The sequence below is a fragment of the Protopterus annectens genome, chromosome 5.part1 (genome assembly GCF_019279795.1).
Source record: "Protopterus annectens isolate FY-2018-M chromosome 5.part1, PAN1.0, whole genome shotgun sequence".
Taxonomy (NCBI): Eukaryota; Metazoa; Chordata; order Ceratodontiformes; family Protopteridae; genus Protopterus; species Protopterus annectens.
This window is the reverse complement of record NC_056736.1, coordinates 380,080,983-380,102,812: the sequence shown is the minus strand read 5'-3', so window position 1 is coordinate 380,102,812 and position 21,830 is coordinate 380,080,983. Positions and strand designations below refer to the sequence as shown.

Here is a 21,830-nt window from a genome sequence, read left to right as displayed (position 1 = left end):
ATAAGAAAGCCTTTCTATATTGCACAGCTTATAAACAAATTGATTGTGACTAGATCTAGAGATGTTGTTGTCCCCCTTTACAAAGCTCTCATTAGGTCAATCATTTTGTATAATGCCCACTTTGGCCATGTATCTGTCCAGCCCCATGCAACAATTGGAATACCTTTAGAGATACATTACTAAAAGGATACAAGTCCTAAACAATAGGTCTTGCATGGACCACCTCAAAGATTTATTACTAAACTCCGTATTCTCCAGAGTGCTTAGACGTGACATGTCTGACATACAAGGCATCCTCCAACGTAATACTGATGGACCTACTGAACGTCAGCAAGTCAAATGGCATCAGAAATACTCAGTCCAGGTATCTAAACTGAATGTTGTGGAGAGATGGATATAGATCACAGAGGCTACCACTGTTCCAGAACAGACTATCCATAAAAATAAAACAAAGCTCATCCGTCCATATTCAAATGTAACTTGGATCTAAGAATGGGTAATAGAAACTGTACTCCAGGATTGCCCCTCATGCTACTAATGGATAGTGGCAGTTGCTAAATGCTGCATCCCTTACATGGGTCCCCTCAAATTATCTATGGTATGATCACAATTATTCTCACTAGGGCTAATATACAATTATCAGCAATGGGACTGGCAAGACGCATCAGAAAATGTTAATTCAAGCACCAAAAGGGAATTGGCTAAGCTTAAAATGTCCTCCAAGTGAACCTATGTTGTGGTAGTAAATAGTTATAAAAATTGCCCTTTTTAGATCACTTAGTGCCCCTCTCACCCTCCACCCCCCCCAAGTCTTCAACAGCTTCCAGCGCCTATGAGCCTATCAAATCCATGAAAACATGACAGCACAGATTAGATATGAATTTATTAACCCCTTCCCATATTGAAAGTCCACTGTTATTTAGTCTGCAACTTAGTAAAAGCACTCTTTCTTGATAGCCCAATGGGCTGAAAGTACTGCAGCTCCTGTTTGTGTGATCAGAACCTGGTGAATGATCTAATTTGATTTAATTTCTCCTGTAGGAACTAAAATGAAAATGAATGCCAGACTTTAGACAGCATTACCAGTTTTATGTTCTGTTCTCAGTCTACATACAGTAAGAGCTTCTCCACTGAAGAAATGCTACTGGCAGCCTGTTTGTTTCAAAAAAGAAAATGAAACACAGTCATAAACTCTTTCTTAACCTAACTTCTGATGCACTGATTCCTATATGTCGTCTCCAGCTGTAAGAGCACTTTTATTACCACACCAATTATCCCAAAGGACATACACTATGGGTGGAATAGCAGTCTGGTATACAGGTATGTTGCTATGCATAAATGCTTATAGTAAAGTTGTAATATCAGTCTGTCATATAAGCCCATTCCTATGTATAAAACCATACAGTACAGGCACAATATCAATCTGACATATAGGCACATTCCCATGTGTAAAACCATACAGTACTGGTGTAATATTAATCTACCATATAGGGACATTATTTTGTATAAAAGCATACAGTACGAGTGTAATATTAATCAGACAGATAGGCGCATTCCTATGTATAAAAGCATGCAATATGGGTGTTATATTAGTCAGCCATATAGGCTAATTCCTATGCATAAAAATGTTTCTGAACAAACAGAAATGTAGGAGCTTACCAGTTGAGTGGCACTTTAGAAATCTGGAAATCAGTCAGTGAGTGCCTTGGTAGTTTGAGAAGTATGGAATAAAATCTTAGAATTAACAATGTGGCAATTTTAATAAACTTATAAGTACAGTAAAATTACAATAAAATTGGGCCTTACCAATAAGTGGAACATTTTCAGATGGTGGCATGCTTTCTGCTACCAGGAGCTGGAACACTGTGAGAGCTAGGAGGACTGTGACTCCCAATGAAACCTTTTCCCCAGAGTCAGCAGGAAGGTAGAAACCTAGTGGGGCCAAGAATGAGATCATCACACATGGAATCAGCAGGTTGAAGATGTAAAAGGAAGCTCTTCTCTTCAGCAGCAAAGTATAGGTGACATCAGGATAGGGTTCTGAACAACAGCCATAGACAATCACACTTTTCTTGGCAGGCATTCCAAGCACTTCCCACTCAACATTTTCCACAAAATCTGTCAGGTCTCCTGTGTCCAGTTTATTCCAGATGTCAATCTGATTGCCATTATAGGTCCAAGATCCAAAGGTGAAGCGGCATTGTTGGCCATCAAAGGGGAAGAAAGACACATCCACTTTACAGGAACTCTTGGTGATAGCAGGGGAATCCCACATGATCTGTCCATCATACCTGATTACCACATTGGTCTCCATGGAACCGGTGAACTGGTCATCAGCACTGAAACAAACACACATTGCAAAAATCAGACACAATAAGTACACAGGAAGAAAGAGAGAAAGAAAGAAAGAAAGAAAGAAAGAAAGAAAGAAAGAAAGAAAGAAAGAAAGACCTATGGCTACCTTTAACAACAGGCCAGTTTTAAATTTGCATAAGACAAATCTCTGGAACTATATTTTATATATATATATATATATATATATATATATATATATATATATATAAATCTTTGTATATTTACCTTTATTTGTACTATTACTTTTATTCACATGCCAACAAAGTAAAATCCAGTTAGTACAACAATCCCTTTTCATGTGTCAACTGGGAATGCTACTATTGCTAAGTAATTTATTTAGCATTGTACAGTGTTCAAGTGAACAATGGGATTTTTTTATTCCATTTGTTAGCTAGGTAACTTCACTGGTTGCTATTGCTTTTTTCAGTGGTGATCTGGGAATAATCTCTCCTAAGTTATTTGCTCAGAGTCACTCAGTTTAGAAATTGTGACCGAGGAAATCTGGAAGATAATGCTTATTAGCAGTTTATATTAACCATCTGCACTGAACTGCCAGACAGGGATAAAGATTGTCCAAAGCTCAAAGTCTGGAGGAAAAGATTCTAACTAATTTCTACTAATCTTTCAGAATTGCTATTTTTTGCCTACAGTATTGGCCAGCAATCCTCAGTTGGCTATTGTGTGACCTTCAGCAAGTCGCACAACTAAACATCTCTCCCAAGTCGCCCCTGAAAAGGAATTGTATGTCCAGTGGACCTACCTGGTTAAAAAATGTGTATTACTATGTGATACTCACGTGATACCATACCACATTCTAATGATACGCGCATCTTATTTATTTATTTATTACATTTGTTTACCGGGAAATTCTGACTGGACATGGGTCCTTTTTCAGCGGAGGCCCGGGCAGAAAAGCTCCACAAGTACATAATGGAAAATGCTACAATAGTAGATGATATACAGTAAACACTTTGACATGCAGAATACAAAAAACAATAGTGGGATACAGGACATACAATGTGTAATGAGTACTAGACAGATTTTAAGTTGAGTTGACAAAAAGATGATATCTAATACTGTACTTATAAGTTAACTAGTTTCATCAGTGTATTTACTACAGACTGAAAGCACCATTTAGGAGAAAATATCATTAACATAAATGTTTGATGCAGCTTGCCTTTATTAACCATGTTGCTTTGTTTTTTAAAAATAGCTTAAAGTTCTTTAGAAACAAAGGATATTTTTAGGCAGAATGGGGAACAAGTATCATAACTGGTAATTGAAACTGCTTGTTGCTAGATAAATTTGAATCATTGCTATTGGTGTGGACTTAATTGATTTTTCAGTATTCTGTACAATATAGTTTATTGAAATTGATAATTCTGAGATATGTAATATAATATAATGTGATATAATTGCTTCCAAAGTGACTAGTGTCTTGGGAAACTACAAAGGTACTTATCTTACCTTAATCAACTGCTATTGATTATGACAAGCATCTCACTTCACTTAAAGGCCTATCTGCACTCTTTCAGTTCAGGTGTATAGGAATTTTAAATTTCCATTTATGACTGCTTTAGTTTTTGATTAATGATGTACTAGGTCAAATCAATGAAACAAATATGTCAGGTATTATAAAAATAAGTTATGCTTAACAGTATGTTAAGGCAGATTAACAGAACTCCCTTATGACTGTGGATACTCAGTGTGATCTTTGTGTTTTTTTTAATCCTGGAGTTTATCTAGGATCATAAAAATTTGTAGCCCTAAACTGTCATAACATGCTCTTCCACATTCAATACTCAGATTTCTTGTTTGTAAAGTGGTCACTATGTTCTCAGACTATCCTGTATCTCTGGAATAATAAGTGGTGGATTAATGTCTTACATCTGATTACTGTTCACGTTGTCAAAACATCATTTCACTGACAGAGTGAACTGTTTGGGAAATACGTTGTGAGCAGTTGCTATCAAGTGTTGGATATGTCAAAACAAGGAAGAATGAGTGCATGTGAGTATGGTAAGTGTGACTTTTGGATTTTAATTCTGAAACTCAAGTCCCCTGCCCATGCTTATTAACGTGTGCTAACCCTAACCCTGCCCATAACTCAAACCCTACACCTTACCTTAGAAACCCCCTTTTCATAACACCATCACTATTTTAAAAAAAGTCTGAGTTTAGTCATAGGGTTTTGGTTAACTAGTCTTAAAAGGAAACTGTTTGTTTTCCTTTTGCAATTGTTTTTTCCCAATGTTTTAGTTTTTTCCGTAAGTTGATTTTCGTAATGCTGGCAATGATCACGTGTTTCAATGCTTGTACATTTCAATAAATCATCATATAATTCTTATATTTATGGTTATCTTTGGATATATTGTATTTAGAGTACATAAATCACCTCCTACTCTGCATATCCAGGGCCGGGTCAATTGCATATTGACAAAATATTGAAAAAAATATATGTTTGGAAACAAATAAGTTGAAAGGGGCATACATTATTTTCATATTTTTGATATAGTTTAAACTATTTTTTTCTATTTTACAGGAAATCCTCTGTTTTTTGACTAGTTTCATTTTTGGATATACTGAGATTTAAAATAATGGCATACATTCATTTTGTGTAGCCTTTAATGATGGGTATAGGGCAAAAATCAAAATGTTTTTTCTAGGAAACAGAAACTAGCAATCCCAAAACTGCAAATACAAAACTAACAGGAGCCAACCTCCAGACTGACCCTATCCCTGCCAAATATTACAACTTACTATGATGATAGTATTATATGCTGAAGAGACAAAAATGCTCTTTTTTTCAGAACATTGTGCCCAGAAAAATATGAGTCAAATGTTATGTTCAGAAAACATGTGTGGCACCTTTTCTAACTTTTGTCATTATTCTTACTCTGATATGTAAGTTCATAGTTTAGAACTAGGCTAACTGCCCTTGTGAGCCATTTCAAGCCTAGCCAATTACCCCATGTGAGAATCAAACCCTGCATCTTGTGTTTGTAAGGCAAATACCTTAATCATTAGGCCACCCTCCCAACCCTTTGTGCAAGGTAAAGCAGCTACTGATACCTTAGAGTAAGGACAGAAGCAAACATGAAAGAAACCTAAAAGCAGAAATGCAGAAATTGTAAAAAGAGTCAAGTTATTCAGTGAGGCCACTCTAGCAATAGTTCAGGATTTCATTTTCTTAGCCTTCCATTTGCTTACTGCATTTCTCTCAGCAAATCATTTAACCAGAAAGTGCTCTTACATCACCCCCCCGAAGAGGTGCTCTTACATCATCCCCCAAAGAGGTGCTCTTACATCACCCACCGAAGAGGGAACTTGTGCCAATTGGGCTTAACTGGTTAACAAATGAGAAAAAGATAATCAGAGGGTTCAGTATGTTGCTTGGCTTGCTTTCGAAGATAATATGTGTGCATCAATTGGTGGCAACCTTTGAATTTATTTGCTGATTGAATTAATGTGTGATTGTGACATTAGTAGTTACAAACTAGGTAATTCACAAGTGTTTACAGCACCAACAGTCCTGACACCTTACTCTAGCCTACAAGCCTACAGTAAGAAAATTATATAGTTTTATTTTTTGTTATCTAATATTGGCAAAATATGTGTGTGTGTGTGTGTGTGTGTGTGTGTGTGTGTGTGTGTGTGTGTGTGTGTGTGTGTGTGTTTGTGTGTGTATTACAGCTATGGAAATGGGTCTACAGGCACACCTATACATAGCCTGTTCAATGATTTAAATCAGAAGTTGTGGAACTAGACCTGCAGAAAGTTACCATCTTGTGCACCAGTGAGGGAAATGTGCCATTAAGTGTGCCTTATGTACTGAAATTTCCCACACTAAGATGGAAAATAGAAAGGTAATTGAATAGATTAGCTAGCTAATGAGAAATGAATTGCCAGTTTGGTGATGTATAAAAAAGATGAAGCCTGGAAGCAGCAAACCAAGAAATGAGTTCCTGAATGAGAGATTCAGTGGCAGAAAACCAAGAAATTAGTTACTCAGTCTGACGTTCAGTGTGGGGTAAAGCACTGGCATTACCTGAAGGCCCTAGACTTGTGGAGTTCAGTACTCCAACTAAAGCTTCTTGAGGGTGTAGCCTGGGTCCAAATTCGGGTGATGATTTATTTTATTTTTTGTTGAAGCAGAAGAGAAGGCTTTCAGGTCTTGCAGCTGGAATTTGTTTGCAAACAGCCTGTCTGTTAGAGGGGCTCTATAAGGCTGGACTTTAAAGCAGAAACAATGAAGTCCCTGTTCCATTTGTTTGTTGAAAGCCAATTGAGCTGTCATTTCTGCTGTTTTTCTTCCCCTGAGGACATATAAAAGTTCTGTCTTTATTGTCTTGCAGACTTACAATGTACATATTGTGTTTATGTGTGTAATCTATGTATACTGCAAGAAAGACCCAGACAAGCTAGCTGACACTGTGTAAACCTTAAAACTCCTGTAGCAGAGGACCATGGGATATACATACTTGACCCCTTAAGGACATAACAGTGTTTCAGCTACATGGCTTCTGAAGGTTCATGACTTTTTACTTTTTTGTCTTTATGTGTACAGTCAGGAAACCCCCCTAGTTGTAGATATACTATGTTTTGGTCTTTTTCTGAACACATAAGTGGATTTTTTGGCTATAGTTTAAAGTGACAGAGCTTAAAATCAAACCTGATGTTCATAAACATAAAAGTACCTGCAAAACATCCCAAATAACATCCAAACCAAAGGGTAAAAAGGCCACAGACTGTTCAATAAAAAATTCAAGAAAGACTCAGCCAAAATAATCTTCACTGTAAAATATATTAAACTGCCTGTAGTGCAGGGTCATGGAATATATATATATATATATATATATATATATATATATATATATATATATATATATCTATATATGTGTATGTATGTATATATATCTATATATATATATATATATATATATATATATATATATATATATATAGATAGATAGATACCTTGGCTAGAGATGATTGTTACTGTTTAATCAATACTCTGACCCTATGTGCAAAAATGTGAAAAAGGGATTGTGGATGGATGGATGTTGACCCCAGAAAACTGACGGCACACTTGACTGAAAAATAGCTGATTGAACATGCCAGCAGTTGTACTGTATAAGACTGCGGTACCATGGGGTTCAGAATATTTGCCCTTTCCCCAATATAGTGCGATTTCATAGTTGGTATATATATAATTAGCAGGAGATGAGGGGTGCAAGAAGATGTTCTATTTTGTTGTAAGTTTTTTGATTGGCTATTGATTGATAAGTTCGATGAATGAAAGTTTCAACTAATTGATGGACTTATATATATATATATATATATATATATATATATATATATATACACACGTGTGTGTGTGTGTGTGTGTGTGTGTGTGTGTGTGTGTGTGTGTGTGTGTGTGTGTGTGTGCGTGTGAATTTGTGTGTATGAGTACATATATATATATATATATATATATATATATATATATACATAAGTCCATCAATTAGTTGAAACTTTCATTCATCGAACTTATCAATCAACAGCCTATTTGCAGGAGAAATCCATGCAAATGAGGTGAATTTGCAATCCAGGAAGCTGGAAACCGACCGTGCAGGACTAGTGTAAGCTGCAGAAATGTACTCCGCCAGTAATGGAGTACATTTCTGCAAATTACAAAACGGAGCCATGACAGCTCCAAATAAAGGGTGGATGTCATGTATAAAGCATGCCAATGGCCAGCTATAAGGCCATTGGCATGGAAAACACTTGCAAGAAAAAAATCAACTTTTATTTTTTTTAACCAGTCTCTGATGCTTAAGAGTAGGGAAGCAGCGTGCAAATGGGATAGGGGAAAATAAGAAAAGATACCTTAAATAAGCATTCTAACCAAAATCACTATTCTGCCATTATACTCAATGGCAAGCAAAAGACAACATGGCCAGTGAATAGTGGTTGCTAAGGGGGGAGGCTCAGTGTGGGACATGTAACTATGCATTAGCAGGCAATCCTATGCAAATGAGGGGAATGATAGTGAATCTCAGATTTCCCCTGCATGCTAGGCAGCTCCCAACAGTGTAAGAGCAGGAATAGCTTGGTGCAAGCCTAGGAGTTAGTTGACATCATAAGGGGGAGTGTCAGGCATACTGTAAGTGGATTTGAGCCCTGTGGCTCGGGTTTGCTCCTAGCTTAGCACAACTAAGCAAGGGGGTGTGTCTGAGGCTTCCTAGCACTCTTTACATTGCCTAAGCAGGTGTGCATGCCACGCACCGGGTTTTAAGCGAAAAAAAAAAAGTAAACCAAGATATAGCAGCTCTGTGCACATTTGAGCACACCCCCAGGCTCAGGAAGGCAATGGGAAGGGAAAACAGCAGTAGGAAGGTACTCTAGGTCAACTAGCATAACTGACAGGTAAAATGAATCAGAATCAGCCAATTACACAGGCAGCAGACCAGTCCAAACCAGAACACTACTATAAACCATGCAAACACCTTTCCCTCTGTTTTTTCCCATACTCTACACCACCGGTGTATACAAGCGGGGAAGTTTTAACAAACAAAACAACAAAATGATAGGGGCTGCAATAGCTATCATACAACAACATGTGGAAGAGGCTGAGGGTGGCAAGGATGTGAATGCTGTCGACCAACCCACAGTGAGGAGACAGAGAAGAATGTACAGACCCAGGGTAACCTACCAGGGGCTACATGAGCTGGAGATAGTGGAGCACTGTAGGGTGGACAGGGACCTCTTACAGAAAATTGTTGAGCTGTGCCGGCCACACCTGACACACTGAACTAACAGAGGGGGAACCCATCCCAGTGGATACCAAGTTATGTGTAGGCCTAAGAATACTAGCTACAGGTACCCTCCACAGGCCAACTGGGGATATGATGGGGATCTTACAGGCATCAGCATCCAGGGTACTCCACCAGTTTCTGGATGCCATGTCAGCACATGTTGGCGAGCACGTATATTTCCCCAACACCCGTGAGGCGTTGGCCAGCAATATGCAACTGTTCCACCAAATAGCAGAATACCCTGAGGTAGTGGGTGCTATAGACTGAATGCATATATGCATCAAAGCACCACCCGGTGAGCAGGGTAGGGTCTACATCAACCGCAAGGACTTCCCCTCCATCAACTGCCAGGTTGTGTGCGATGCCCAGGGCATGATAATGAATGTGTGTGCTGGCTGCCCTGGAAGCTATCACAATTCCCACATCTGGCATCTGATGCATCTGTATTAGAGATTTGCCAATGGGGACATCCCGTACAGTCACCTAGTGGGGGATGCTGGTTACTCACTGGAGCCGTGGCTGATGACACCCATCAGAAATGCACATACACCCGAACAAGAACTCCATAATGAGGCACATGCACAGACCAGAATTATAATAGAGCATGTGTTTGGGATGCTCAAGTCATGGTTCCAATGCCTGGACACATCTGGTGGAGCCTTGCAATACTCACCAGCTACATATACCCAAATTGTCATTGTATGTGCCATGCTATACAATATGATCCTGCGGAAACAGCTGCAGCAGGAACAGCACGGGGCAGGGCCACACAGCCCTCCGCCATTGCCAAGGCCTGCACAGGCACAGAGTGACTCAGAGGATGAACAACCTGAGCCTGCCCCAGTAGGCAGATAAGGTGTGCCCAGTATGCCCTATCCTTGGCAAAGAGGCAACGCATAGCACATACACTGACACAGTAGTGACCCAGGGAATGACACCTCTCTCTCACTCACACATACAGTAAAAGGGATGCCAAACATGACACTACCTGTGCTCAACCATGTATAGGGAGTGTACTATGTGCATCCGACATAGGCAGCCCTCTAGCACCATCCTCAATACTTGCACACCCACAAGGTAAGTCAATAAACCTGCCAATTGCCGAATGGAGTAGAATGTGTCGTTACCTGTACCTATGGTATGGATGTGAGCATGCAAGGGAATCGGGTGGCTGAATGGTATGCCAGCAGATAGCAGACACCCATAGTGGCACCATAAGATCTGTAACAGATACTGGAGTCACGAGAGTAGCCAGTACTACACAGTGCAACAAAACCCACTGCAGGAAATGTGCTGGGTGACATGTGTGTCCATATGACTCACACATGCCAGTCCTGGGGGTTCACATACCCAACAACAGTCTCAGCCAGTAGGACAGGTGTAGACAAACACAAACAAAGGCTGTGGTAAGGCCTCTGAATGATGGCTATGGGTAACCTGCCCCCCCCAAGCCTACACAGACAGACTACAACAGGTCAGGCAGTGGGATGTTAGTTCTGAAGTGTAAAAAGTCAGAAACTGATATGTAGGTCAGTCAAACCTAAGACCTGTAGTACACTGATATGCCTCTAGTCAGCATGATAGGTTAGAATACAGAATGAAATGGAGTACCTGACATACCAGTACAGTCATAGCAAAAGTGTACAAGTGCCAGGTGTGCCCCCCATCCTATGTAGAAATGTAGAAACAGTCAGGTGTGCCCCCCAAGTCCTGTGTAGAAATGTAGTAACAGTCATGTGTGTGTGTCTCCAGTCCTGTGCAGAAATGTAGAAACAGTCACGTGTGTCTCCCCACAATCCTATGTAGAAATGTAGTAACAGTCAGGTGTGCCCCCCAACTCCTATGTAGACATGTAGAAACAGTTAGGTGTACCCCTTCCCCCAATCCAGTGTAGAAATGTAGTAACGGTCAGGTGTGCCCCCCAATCCTGTGTAGAAATGTAAAAACAGTCAGATGTCCCCCCCACAATCCTATGTAGAAATATAGTAACAGTCAGGTGTGCCCCCCACTCCTATGTAGACATGTAGAAACAGTCAGGTGTGCCCCTTCCCCCAATCCAGTGTAGAAATGTAGTAACAGTCAGGTCTGCCCTCACAATCCTGTGTAGAAATGTAGAAACAGTCAGGTGTTCCCCCCCAGAATCCTATGTAGAAATGTAGCAACAGTCAGGTGTGCCCCCCTCTCCTATGTAGACATGTAGAAACAGTTAGGTGTGCCCCTTCCCCCAATCCAGCGTACAAATGTGGTAACAGTCAGGTGTGCCCCCCCAGTCCTGTGTATAAATGTAGAAACAGTCAGGTGTATCCCTCCACAATCCTATGTAGAAATGTAGTAACATTCAGGTGTACCCCCCACTCCTATTTAGTCATGAAGAAACAGCCAGGTGTGCCCTTTCCCCCAATCCAGTGTACAAATGTAGTAACAGTCAGGTGTGCCCCCCCAATCCTGTGTAGAAATGTAGAAACAGTCAGATGTCCCCCCCACAATCCTATGTGGAAATGTAGTAACAGTCAGTTGAGCCCCCCCACTCCTATGTAGACATGTAGAAACAGTCAGGTGTGCCCCTTCCCCTATTCCAGCGTACAAATGTAGTAACAGTCAGGTGTGTCCTCTTCCAACCACTGTGTAGAAATGTAGAAACAAGACAGATGTGCCCTCTCCCCATTCCTGCATAGACATGTAGTAACAGTCAGGTGTGCCCCCCTCACCCAATCCTGTGTAGGAATGTACACACAGTCAGCTCTGTTCCCCCCAACCCAACCTAGACATGTAGTAACAGTCAGGTGTGCCCCCTCAAACCAATTTAGAAATGTAGTAAAGGTCTGGTGTGCCTCCCCCAATTCGATGTACACATGTCATAACAGTCATGTGTGCCCCCCACAACCCTATGTAGAAATGTAGTAACATGCATGTGTAGGTATAATAACAGTGAAGCACAGATGCCCAGAGGTGGCCAAGATAGCAGGATAGGTTGTAGCATTTGCACAATATGCAGTTCTGTGTGTGTTAGGTTGGTGTGTTTCATATTGTGTGAGAGTGGTCAGTATGTATGCATGTTGAGGTAAGACCTGGTGGCCATTGCCCACTACTGCTGATGACAAGGACAAGCCCTCACAATTGCAGTGCCAAAGACAGTTCCCACCAGTATAACACATGCTAGCAGTAAGCCATTGTAAATGTATGGTGGTAATATGTGTCACCATCTGAAAGACTGACATAGCATGGCTGTTGGGCTAGATATACTAGCAGTACACAGGAGAAAGTACTAAAGACATATAGTATATATTGTGTCACTGTGAAATGAAGACACTCTTGGAACTGTACATACAGATATGCATCACATTAGCTGGTCCTGTAGTAGGGGATACCGGTGATGTCTGCCCGAACACTTGCAGATCACAAAGGAGGTAGGGAAACAGCTGATGTACCTGCACATGCCAGCATAACTGGAATGCCACATGCATATCTGTGTGTCAGATGCAAGTAGTGCCCATAGCACACATGCACCCTGCTCACAGAAACACCACCCACAGGTACATCTCTGGTCATATTCCTGCTGTGGGGAATGGGTACAATATGACCCCACCAGTATATGGCAATAGCAGAAGAATGCAGCATGCAGTGCAGGTGTCCCATACAGGTGTGTCCCTAGCTGTAGGTAAGACCCTGCCAGCATCCTTACCACCTGATCAAGACTGATAGAAGGTATCGACATGAACACCTATCACACCTACCCTGTCACCCCAGGGGAATATACTGTATGGTGGTCTGAGACTGCAGGACTGACAGAATGCAATGGCCTGCCACATCTGGCCCGCAGCAACATCTAATGGCCCACAGGCCCCTGCCAAAGGCCTGTGTCTCACACGTACTGCCAATGCATGTTATGTCATGGACACCCAAATAACAACATAACACAATCCACATAAGCCATATGCAAGGCCATGTGGACAAACCACAGTAACATGTCCACCATGTCCTACTGCATGAACTGTGGACCAACACTAACACACACCTGTGATGGGGTGATACCCTTAGAGAAAGTATCAGAGAATGTATGCATAATGTGTGGAAGAGGTTAGAATAACAGAGGGGGGGGAGCAGCATGGAATGTGCAGGGTCTGACACCAAGCTGTGTGCACACACTATGCCTGGCTACAAACACATAAACGGGTGGCTACACACCTGCCTGTACACCACAATAGGGGTAATGTCCTGACCCATGGCCCCTGCCTCTGCGTAACCTGTGAGAATCTATACAGCTGTGAGGCATTGCCACAGCAAGATAAGGCCATACTGTCATGTTGATAGATGTACAAGTATGGGATCCTCTGCCAGCACTGTACCAAGGTGCTGAACCAGATACACAGACCCAGCAGCAAGTGTCTGCAGCTCCCCCTCCAGAATGGCATAACTTACCATGAATACGTAGGTGTCTGCCCACAATACCAGACACAGCTGAAGTCATGATTGTCTCCCAAGACATCACTGTGAGCAAGAATGTTCACCTGGCAGGACATGAGGACAGAAAACATCACAGTGTATAACAGTACACATGTCTGAATATCCCTGCTAACAGCAGTGCCATGCAGCTGAAGCAGCACAGACACAATCACCTACAGTGCACATTATCGCTTGCACAGTTTGTCCCCATATTGCCAAATGATCGACGGATACCCTGCAGAAACAATTTGCTACCTGTAGGTGTACAACACAAAGGTCTGCACTGGAGTACAAACTACCTAGAATCGATCCAACCATTCAATACAGAAGGGCATACTGGGCATGCTCACACACTTAAACAAATGAAGCCCATGTCCACAAACAACAGTGGACCGCACATATCTGGCATTTGCAGACATTAGTAACAAATGAAGCCCATGTCTGCAAACAACAGTGGACCATACATATCTGACATTTGCAGATGTTAGTGCATACACTCCTCAATATGCACCAGTCATGCCTTGCACACACAGTGGATAGGAATACAGACACATATCCAAGGACAACACACTATAATAAGCCAAAAGTAGATGTACACAGATGTGTGGAAGAGACTGACTGTGACAAGGAGCCATCCATTATGAGGCCTGTTCCACCCAGCACACAGCCAAATGGCTACAACCACATGAGGTATAAATGTCACTCACTGTAGACATTAGCCACCAGTATCCATCAGCATTACAGAATATGTGGTGCAAGTGCTAACTGTACAACATGACTGTACAAGGAAGTAGTCATTTAGCAGCTGTATACACGTACCTGTGGAATATAACCCTGCGTGTGCCCGCATGTGGTGTGTCAAAGTACAGTTGTGTATACTTACCATAAATGTAGATGCTCGAGTGCATTCACTGTTGCAGTCATTACATTTGGGTAATGCGGAATAACCTGCTTTATTCACATTCAGCCTACGTTGATTCAAATAACATTTAATATTTATAGTGGCTTTGGTTTTGTTACACTTTTATTCTGCTTCCCCTGGACGTATTGGTTTACTGGTTGGACTTTTTATTTGCGTTTATTGGTTGTGCTTTGTTCATGGCGGAGGCTATAGAGGATCCCCTGCTTAATGTAAGCATCCATGCAACACCTTCAATGGAGGCTGGTAATTTCAACATGCTTTTATATGCGACCCTTATAGAGATAAAAAATTCTCTAAAGGTTTTGTCCTTGCGTAATCAGGATCCGGAAACCACGATTAGGGCTTCTAGCCCGATGGGACTTCACTTTGAACCAGAGACAGTAGTTCATTCGGAACGAGTACCTCGCGAACCTAACCCAGCGGTTCCAGTTTGTCAACGCATTATTGGTCAAGCAAGTTTTCAGAAGCTCATCGACCGTGCCGACAATCCTTTTAAAGAGCTGGGAACAGTTGATAAGGCGCCGAATATGTTTTTCAATAAGGACTTCAGTATCAAACGTGAACAGTTAACCAAACTTCTAAAGAGGTATGATGCTATTCATATTGAGAACTGTTATTTCGCCCGATGTTTGGAGCTGCAAATTGTTCCTAAGGGCTTGAGATTTTTTAAGTGCCCCAATGGGGTTCAATCTAGCGATGCATTTTTTGGCGAATTAGTGTGTTTCTTTAATGAAGCGGGACTTCAATTTTTGAAGTTACTCTATGAAAACAATTTGATGAAAAAGGATTTGTTAAGAAAAGAAATTGTTGAGCTAGAGACTTTTTTCAAACAGTCTTTAGGGACTGTCAAGTTTGGTGAATTTTTCGAAACCGTTTCAAAGGAAACGGAGCAGTTTTCATTAGATAACACGAATAGAAAGCATCTAAAATTGTTACGGGATGTTGAAGCATATAAAAACAATTCTGCTTATATCAACTTTGGCATCCCTAACAAGTTAAACAGATTGGTTAACAGTAAAGGATACGGACAGGATAAAACTGATAATGGCTATCACTTTAAAAGTGTGAATCAAGTAGGCGTTGACCGCGGGTTTGGTAACAATGTCTCAAAAAGGTTTGAATCAACCGGTCGTTTTAAAACTAATATGAACGACCGGGTTGTAACTAGAACAATATTTAACAACAATAACAGTTTGGACAAAGGGCAGGGTGAACTGAACATCTTGGTTGATGATGAGAACTTTCCACCGTTGGTTTCCACGGAATTTGTGGACAAAAACAATACTGCTGGCCCCACTACAGTGACAGGGTTAGGACATCCAGCGCCTTTGTTAACCTCGGGTACGGCGCCCACTAGAAAGAATCAAGGGGCGACCAAGACTGTTACAACCAGAAGCCGAACTTTTTTGAGCTCTCAGTCCTCGGGGGACGAGACATAGAGCCTACAAATGAACATTTCAGCATTATTAATCTATCTGGTTATGTTTTTGATTCTAACGAACTTGCTGTGTTAAAGCTGGGATTAAATTTCATTCCTGACAGTAGGGCTAACTATGTGAGAACTGTTGTGGATATTAAAAAATACTCTAGGAAGTTAAATCTACATTTTTTATTGAATGAGTTTCCTTCAACTCAGAAAACCTTTGTTAAACCCTCTGTCTTTTGTCCTAGGTTGCATCATACAATAAGGGTTTTCGAGGAAACCTGCATTAAGGATGTGGAAAACCTATTGTGTCACACAGTTAATTCTGTTGGAAATTTGACTAAAGAGGAAAGGTTAGCCTTGAATAATTTAAGGAAATTGTCAGATAAGCTCCGTTTTATGAAAAGCGATAAGGGCAATAACATAGTAATTATGAATAAGGTAATGTATGTAAATGGGATGTTGGAACTTTTGAACAATCAGGATGAATATGAAATTATTCCTCTTTATGAGATCAAACGGCGTTATCGTTTAATCCAGTCTTTTTTATATGATGCCCTTATGAGTGGAGAAATTTCTTTGGAATTATATGAATTTTGTGAGATCTATAACCCTAGGATAGGTGTACTTTTTGGAATTCCAAAGGTACACAAGTCTGTTGTTAGGCCACCTTTTAGACCAATTGTTTCGGCCCCCTATTCAGCTACTGAGGGAATTTCGCTGGTTCTGGATGCTATCCTTGGACCTGTGGTTTCAGTTCAACCTTCTTTTATTCAGGATTCCTGGCATTTCCTAAGAAAAATCAATGATTTTATTTGCACTCAAGGATATAACCCTAAGTTACAGATTATGTTTACTCTGGATGTAATTTCCCTATTTACATGCATACCTCATTATGAGGGAGTTGAGGCTATTCGGGATTTTTTGTCCATTGGTTGTCCAAATTTTAGTAATGACATAATTTCTATTATTTGCCGGTTATTAGAGGTCACCCTGGAAAATAATTTCTTTTTATTTGGAAATACATACTATCGACAGAAAAAAGGGGTGGCCATGGGCTCCTCAGCAGCACCGGCATTTGCCAATCTGGTTATGGCTTGGTGGGAAAAACAATATATACCCATCTTGATGGACAAATTTAAAATTTGTTTTTATTGTCGTTTTATGGACGATTTGTTCTTTATTATTGAAGGGGATTACACCACTATTGATCAATTTTTTGTAGAAATTAACACACTTTCTGAATATTTGAAATTTACAAGAGGTTGTCAGGGGCATAGGATTAATTTTTTAGATGTGACCCTAAATTGGGATTATGCAGAAGAAAGACTGCACAGTTCTATTTTTCGTAAAAAAACCTTTAATAATGGTTACTTGCACTATAAAAGCGGTCACCCTAAGTCCATTACCAATAATATTCCAAGGGGGCAATATATACGGGCAAGCCGTATGACTTCCAAGGAGTCTGATCTGGAAGCTGAGTTTTTATTTATTTCATCCCTTTTTATTAATAGGGGCTATGTTTCAAACAATTTGGACAGAACTATGAAGGAAGTTTGGTCCAAAAGGGATAGTAAATATTTCCCTTTGTTAAATCTCCGGAATAATGTGACTGACAGTTTTGGTACTGAGAAGTCTGCAAATGAATTGGACTTCAATTTGTTTTGTTCGTTGGAAATGAGCTCTGACAATAGAGAGATACAAAATATTATTAGGAGAAATTGGGGTATTATAAAAGGTAATAAGGACATTTATCAGACATTGGGTGAGAAGCCGGTTTTTATTTCAAAGAGTGGTTTTAATTTAAGGAGAATTTTTGAGGCACGACGGAATAGTGACCCTAATCCAGTTATTCAGAGAAGGGGAATGTTTCAGTGTAGCAACTGTAATTTTTGTCGTTTTATTTCCACTGGACCTTATATTCTTGTTAGTACCATTAGAAGAACCTTGGAGGTTCCGGGTTATGTTAATTGTGGAACCAAAGGTGTTGTTTACATCGCCCTGTGCTCCACTTGTGATGCATTCTATATTGGAATGACCACAAGGGAGCTCAGGATACGTATAAGGGAACATCTTTATGGTATCAAGTCTAAGGATGAAAGGAATGCCCTGTTCAAGCATTCCTTGAACTGTTTATCTTTTAAAAAATTCTTATTCTCTATACTAGAGGTGGGACGGAAAGATTTAAGGGAAGGGGATTTTAAGAACTTTCTCCTACAACGAGAGACCTACTGGCAAATTAAATTAAAGTCCGACAGCCCCCCCCGGACTTAATGAGACTATAAATATTAAATGTTATTTGAATCAACGTAGGCTGAATGTGAATAAAGCAGGTTATTCCATTTTATCCCACTTTCATTAGGTCATACAGAATTATTTAGATGACTTATGTGTTTTTAAAGTAAAATATTTTTTAAAAAAATGCATTATTTTGTTTTTAATTAATTGGTCACATGATTATTATTGGATATATAAGATGTTAGTTGGTTTGATGTAATTATTCTGATGAAGTTGGTTTACGAAAGCGGCTAATAAAATAGTATACGCTATTCTCTTGTCTGCAGACGTTATTTTCTTCCAGTGGCTTTGGTTTTGTTACACTTTTATTCTGCTTCCCCTGGACGTATTGGTTTACTGGTTGGACTTTTTATTTGCGTACATTTGGGTAATCTGCTGGCAGGTTGCCCTCAGTTGACCTGAATAACAAAGTCTTGGGTCCTGCATCAGTTGCTGTCACCTCTTCCATGGCGTCAGGTCATCAGGGGTATAAAACATGCAGCCGACGCCATTTTAATCAGTTTTTCTTGCCCCAGATGTCAGGTGCCCCCCAAATGGGGAGCAAAAAAATATATATATAAATAAACAGTAAATATATAAATGCACCTTAGAAACATAAAATTTACGTTCAACTAAAAGCAAATACACCACAAAGGCTTTTGAGTATAGTGAAGGAAAGAAAAGGTATAGAATGGGGGATGGCGGGTGAGTAACCCGGACTGCAACAGTGAATACACTCGAACATCTACATTTATGGTAAGTATACACAACTGTACTATGTTCTTCATGTTTCACTGTTGCAGTCATTACATTTGGGGAGAATCCCAAAGCTATGTATGGGAGGATGGAACTAAAGAGCATTAGGTGCAGCTATAAGGCCCTGCAGGACTGCAGTGCCAAAGCCTGCCCTGGATTTAGAGAAGAGAGGTCAGTTATAATGCTTTGTGAACTTATGAACAGAGCTCCAAGTAGCAGCTTCTAGAATGTCTCTGGTTGGGACCCCTCTAAGAAAAGCTGCTGAAGTAGAGGCAGCCCTGGTGTAATGGGATCTGATTCCCATGGGCACAGGTTTACCATGGTGCAAATAGCAGAAACGAATGCAGTGGCTTATCCATTTGGAAATAGTCTGCTTTGATATAGCCTTCCCCTCTGATCCTGCAGCAAATGCTACCAGTAGTTGCTCAGACTTTCTTAGAGATTTTGTCCTGTTTAAGTAGAATCTTAGTTGTCTGTGTACATCCAATGAATGCAGAATCCGCTCCCCCTTGTTCTGCGGATTTGGGAAAAAAGTTGGCAGGTGAATGGTCTGGTTAAGAGCCACACTGGCCACCACCTTAAGCATAAAAGAAGGATTGGTCCTGAGGGCCACCCTGTCCAGGTAAAATATGATGAAAGGCTCCACTGCCATGAGAGCCTGTAGTTCTGAAACCCTTCTTGCTGAAGTTACTGCCAAAAGAAAAGCTGTCTTCCAAGATAGAAATTTTATATCCGCAGTAGCTGCTGGTTCAAAAGGAGGCAGGGTGAATTTTTCCAGCACAAAATTGAGGTCCCATGAAGGAGTTGGTGCCCTCCTGGGAGGTTGTACGTTTTTGGCCCCTCTGAGATATTGTTTAAGCAGTGGATGAGAAAAGAGCGGAGGCTGTGTGTTGTAATGAGCCGAGATGGCAGAGGCATGGATTTTTATTGAAGAAAAAGATAGGCCCTTGTCAAGCATCTCCGTTAATTATTGTAAAATCTGAGGAATATTGGGCTTTGCTGTGTCTATTCCTTGTGCTTGGTTCCAAGCACAAAATCTCTTCCATTTATCAGCATAACATTTTCTAGTACTAGGCCTTCTGGCTTCCAAAATGACATTCATCACAGATTTACTGAGAGATGTGGTTTGAATAATTAGTTGATTACCCATGCTGCAAGATTCAGAGTTTGGAGCTAAGTGTGCAGAATTTGATAGTTCTGCTGAGACAGTAGATGAGGTGTTTGAGGCATGTACCACTGTGAAAGGTGTGACATATTCCTTAGAAGCGGGTACCAGTGCTAGCGAGGCAAGTCCGGAGCAACTAGGATCATTTTTGTTTTTTCCTGTTTGACTTTTAGTAAGACCTTGGAGAGTAGAGGCAGAGGGGGAAAGGCATAGACTGAAGGATAGAACATCCACTTTCCATGCTTTTTTGTGATGAGTCCTTGTGCAGAATTTGTCCAACTGATAGTTTTGGGGAGAGGCAAATAGCTCTATGTCTGGGCTCCCCCATTTCTGTGTTAACATGCTGAAGATTTGTGGATCCAGTTTCCATTCATGAAGGTCCATAAAATTTCTGCTTAGGTTGTCTACCAGAGTATTTTGCTTTCCTGGCAGGAATTGAGCTTGAAGATGTATTTGGTAAGTTAAGACTGTGTTCCACAAGGCCATGGCTAGTCTGCAAAGGGGGTAGGAATGTGCACTCCCTGCTTGTTTATGTACCACGTAACTGTGGTGTTGTCCATCTTTATCAGTAATTGTCCTGGATGAAGTAAGTCCTTGAAGGCTGTCAGAGCATTTTGAACAGCTAGCATTTCTTTCTGGTTGATATGCAGATGCAGTTGGTTTGGGCACCATTTGCCCTGAATGCATTTCCCTGCCAGGTGGGCCCCCCAAGCATAGTCTGATGCATCTGTAGTTAGGGTTTCGGTGGCAGGGGGTAGAGTGAATGACAGTCCCTTGTTTTGGTGACATGTCTCTGCCCACCAAAGAAACTCCTGTTGTAGGCAGGGAATGAGAGGAATCATTGTTTCCAGGCTGTGACAATGTTGTCTCCATAAACGTTTTAGGTACCATTGAAGTTTCCTCATATGCGGTCTCACATATGGAATTAGTAGAATGCAGGATGCCATGAACCCCAAAGCCTGCAAAATTTGTCTTGCAGATAACTGGGTTTTTGTTGCCATTTGTTTGAAATATGTTGTCATTTGCCTTTGTTTGTCTGGTGTGAGGTAAGCCATCTAGGCAGTTATATTCAAGCTTGCACCCAGGAATGTAATTATTTGAGAGGGTACCAGTTGTGATTTCTTTTCATTTATGGTGTACCCTAGGCATGCTAGAAGCCTTTTTACAAATGCCAGATGTTGAAGTAGAGTGTCCTTGTCCTCTGCTTGAATGAGACAATCGTCCAGATAAGGATAAATTTGAATGTTTCTTTGTCTGCAGAATGCAATTACTGGTGCTGGGCACTTTGTAAAGACCCTGGGTGCAGTAGATAAGCTGAAGGGCAATGCAGAGAATTGGTATTACAAAAAACCTGCTTTGAAGTGGAGGTGTCTGCATGATTCCCTTATTGGGATATGCAGGTATGCCTCTTTTAAGTCTAGAGTTACTAACCAAGCATTTTTGCCTAGCATAGGCAGTAGCTATTGTAAAGTCAGCATTTTGAATTTTGGAATGTCCAGGAACATATTTAGAATCAATACGTCCAGTATTGGATGCCATGAATTGTCTTTTCTGGGTACCAGGAACATTCTTGAATAAAATCCTTGTCCTTTTTCCTTTTCTGGTACCGGTTGAATAGCCCCCATATCCATGAGGGACATGACTTGTTTCTGGGCCTCTACCCACTGGTTTTGTGGCAGATCTGGCTAT

The 21,830-nt window shown here is 40.7% G+C and overlaps 1 protein-coding gene across 1 annotated transcript in view; it reads right to left on the bottom strand.

Annotated features, from left to right (window-relative positions):
* Positions 1–21,830, bottom strand: part of CHRNA10 (cholinergic receptor nicotinic alpha 10 subunit) — an 867,306-nt gene that overhangs the window by 147,696 nt on the left and 697,780 nt on the right. Inside the window, exon 4 of the mRNA XM_044073048.1 lies at positions 1,807–2,339. Within this exon, the coding sequence (XP_043928983.1) occupies positions 1,807–2,339 (533 nt within the window). The remainder of the gene's footprint in view (positions 1–1,806; positions 2,340–21,830) is intronic.